This window comes from Limulus polyphemus, unplaced genomic scaffold (assembly GCF_000517525.1).
Source record: "Limulus polyphemus unplaced genomic scaffold, Limulus_polyphemus-2.1.2 Scaffold346, whole genome shotgun sequence".
NCBI classification, from domain to species: Eukaryota; Metazoa; Arthropoda; class Merostomata; order Xiphosura; family Limulidae; genus Limulus; species Limulus polyphemus.
The window spans coordinates 493,629-497,208 of NW_013665956.1; the positions used below are offsets into that span (position 1 = coordinate 493,629).

A 3,580-nucleotide genomic window follows, 5' to 3' on the forward strand; every position below is an offset into this window, starting at 1 on the left:
ACTGTAAGATGGAAAAGTATCATCAATAAGAATGGAGACTTTCATTTAAAAAATGTTTTGTTTTGATATACAAGTTGTTCAGGTTTTTCATCCAAAAGAAAATGACATTAATTTTTTGATGACCTAATAATTATATACATTACTCACCAGTGCCTGTAGAAATAATATGGAGCCCTTATCAAATCTCAGTAGTTTCATTAATTAATGACTAATATGATACTCATATATATATATGTGCTGTCCAAATTTCAATTTATGCAAATATTACTTAACAGATTTATTCTTATACTTTTCACAAAATGTGCGCTACAAATACAGATATTTTGTGAAGATTGCTAATTTTGTCTCACAACTGTATCATTTCATAGTTTTTTTTTCTTGTGGGGCCAACTGAAAATGTGTGAAAAGATATAACTAGTTCTGAATCCCATCTATTGATACAGCCAAAAGCACAACACTGGAAAGGTATTTCACAGTTTTTTCTAATGTCTAAATTGTGCATGTGCTGCCTTCCAATACAACAGACACTAGGAGAAAACAACAAGATCAACATCACAATGTCACCCAGAAAGGTCTATTCCAGACTATTCATAATCAAAAGTTGTAATGTGTAAAGGAAACACTTGAGAATCTGGCATCATTATAATCTTTGATAATACTTTCTCTTTTATCTGTCATTTGAAATTGAACATCATACAGATTCATTAAATTTCCAATATTTTCCCTAACATATTACCAGTACCACTTCCAGAAAATTGTTTGACATTAAAAGCAGTGTGTTCTAAATGTCTGTGATCCAGTGTCCTGTGAAATTAATGAACTGTTGTTTGTTTCAGAAACATGGCCAGATATCTGATACAAGAAAAATGACATTAACAATACTCAGCTACAAAAGATGAACCTCAGAGTTAGGAATTTGTGTTCTACAAATGACAATTTTTATTTACTGACTAGTGCTGACAAGCTACAACTTGCAAATATTGCAGAGCACATTCTCTCATTTATGCTGAAAAATATTTTTGCTATTTAGATAAAAGGCAGACCAATTTCAATACAAATATTTGACTAAAATTATTACTTGATCCTTTATTCAAGCCAGTAATCTTTTACCTTTAAAAAAATGCCAAACTTATTTGCAGGCCTCATATTCATCACTATTCTGTGAAAGTAATAAAACTGTCTAAATAAACACTTCACCTACTTGGTGGCAGAATATTAGTTATTGGATTATGGTACAAATAGTAACTAGAACATTAAAGATGCACAATTATTATCATTTCGTTTCAAATTCATGATAGTTACTACTTACCCTCTGTCCACTGGTGGGTAGTCAAACCTAAACCAAAGAGAGTAAATATATCATTTCAATTCCTTAGACACAGTTTTAATACATGTACAGTGTCTTTAGTTGTCATTATAGTTCAGTATGGTGAGTAAAAAAAACTAAAACATCATACATATAATTTACAGTCTACCACTATAAGATGCCTAGTCTTTTTTTCTTCAATTTGCCTTTGCATAGGGTTACCGAAGACAGACGTAATTCCTAGAAACCAATATAATTCAGTGACAATTGATGAATTGAATGACAGATTGGGCTTCATATTCATAAGTTGCTCAAACAGTATTTAACTTATGAAACAATTTTTATCAAGTCTATTCTGAACATATTACAAACTTGATCTTGAAAAACATTATATCAGAACTATTGAATGTTATACACACTTTAAAATGTTATACATATTATTTTTTCTGTTTGTTTGTAATTAAACACAAAGCTACACAATGGGCTACCTGTGCACTACCCACCACAGGTATCTAAACATGGTTTCTAGCACAGTAAATCTGCACACATAATGCTGTGCCACTGGGAGTGGGGTTTTTTTTTCCTGTTTCTTTATCCAGAAAACTAAAATTCTAAAATGAAATTGTAGGAAATATCTAAAGCAAAAATTTCAACTCTTCACAGTTGAAGAGGCATATATATACAATTAAGTCATTGTACACAACTTAGTTTCCACTTCTTATTCTACTTTTCAGTGGTGCACTAAGACATTGTCTAAAATACCACTTAGTGAAAAGATACTTCCCATATACGAATATCAGCACATCTAAGGCAATGCTAAAAATATTATGAAGGCCTTGATTTTTCATATTTAGGGGATAATACAGGCTAATTTGTGGAAGCAGTTACAAATTTTAGGTGCAAAATGTTCATCAAATGAAAAAATAAAAAATAATACTAAAAATAAACGAAATGTTTACTTAAGATTTTTTTTCTATATCACGTCATTTGGTATCTTGTCTTACCCCAAAACCCATCTGGCTAGATGCACATAAATAAAACAGTATTTAAATGTATCATTTATTTTTTTCACTTTGGGCACCCCCCACAACCCTCAGCTCAAATTCTTACTAAGTTACTACCATGCAGAAACTTGTCTCATTTGCACTCAATTACCACTGCCCAAATGAATTTTCTGTATTACCCTCCGATATCTCTCATTTATCCTAAAATAATTTAGCATTAGAAAGACCATAAAGAGACAACACAAGTGATGCATGGCTGTAATACTACACATTATGCAAAAACATATATGAAAGTGGTCAAGTTCCCCAAAAATATGTAAAAATGCACAGGGAGTGTGAGAGGGACCTTTCTGATCACCAAATAACAAAATAAAAGAAGCACAATTACTTTAACAAATGTTAAGTTTGTAATTTAACAGTATTGTACAAGAAAATAGCAAACAGTTTCTTTTGCACAAAGAAAATGTTAATTTCTAATTATTTTAAACTATAAACATTGAACTCTTTTTTTTTTTGTTGCTTGGAGTGAGCAGTGTTTACTCTGGCTGCTGGCCATTTTTCAACAACTGACTCTGATGAGCCTTATGGGTTCTTGGCTGATTTGTACAGCTCTTTGGCCTTTCACTTGGACAAACTGGTTGTCGTAAAGACTGTAGATTGTGTCTTAATTTTATCTGATACTGAAACTGTACTTGATTTTATCTTTCTGTACTTCTTTTTTTTGTTCCTGTTTCAAGGAATTGAAGGTTATTTTCATGTTTTGCAAAGTTTTATATTAACACAGTCATGTAGGTATTCATGGTCTACAAATGGTCTCAGCATTTTCAAATCAATAAACCACTGTGTAACAAATGAGTACAAAACATGCTTTGTAGCAGTTGCAAACCTACTGTCACATGCCTGAATCAGATTTTCCAAGTGTCCTAAGGTTCATTCTAATGTAAGAGTTTCTCTCCACCTATCATACTAGAAATGACAATATACTTTGTAGTTAGGGTATTTTTGATAGTACACTTCACAAAGTCATACGTAGATTTAGTTATTTTGCATGCTTTACACATTTTGCAACAATATATAATAAACAAAACATAAAAGCAGCAAAGTCTAAGAACTACAGCTCCTAACAACTATACAGTCCATAACCAATATTGAGCCCAAATTTTCATGCAAGGGTAGCTATATCTCGAAAGCCACATAAATAATGTATATTTTTGTGGTTCACAATTAATATTGGTTGTTTTATCACAGTAACAGCTATGACTTATATATA

At 31.4% G+C, this 3,580-nt stretch overlaps 1 protein-coding gene across 4 annotated transcripts in view; it reads right to left on the bottom strand.

The window, feature by feature from the left end:
• Positions 1 to 3,580, bottom strand: part of LOC106457570 (RNA-binding protein 4B-like) — a 112,131-nt gene that overhangs the window by 36,440 nt on the left and 72,111 nt on the right. For all 4 annotated transcript variants that reach the window (XM_022383562.1, XM_022383563.1, XM_013917006.2 and 1 more), the window contains exon 8: positions 1,310 to 1,336. In XM_022383562.1, coding sequence (XP_022239270.1) covers positions 1,310 to 1,336 — 27 coding nt within the window. The remainder of the gene's footprint in view (positions 1 to 1,309; positions 1,337 to 3,580) is intronic.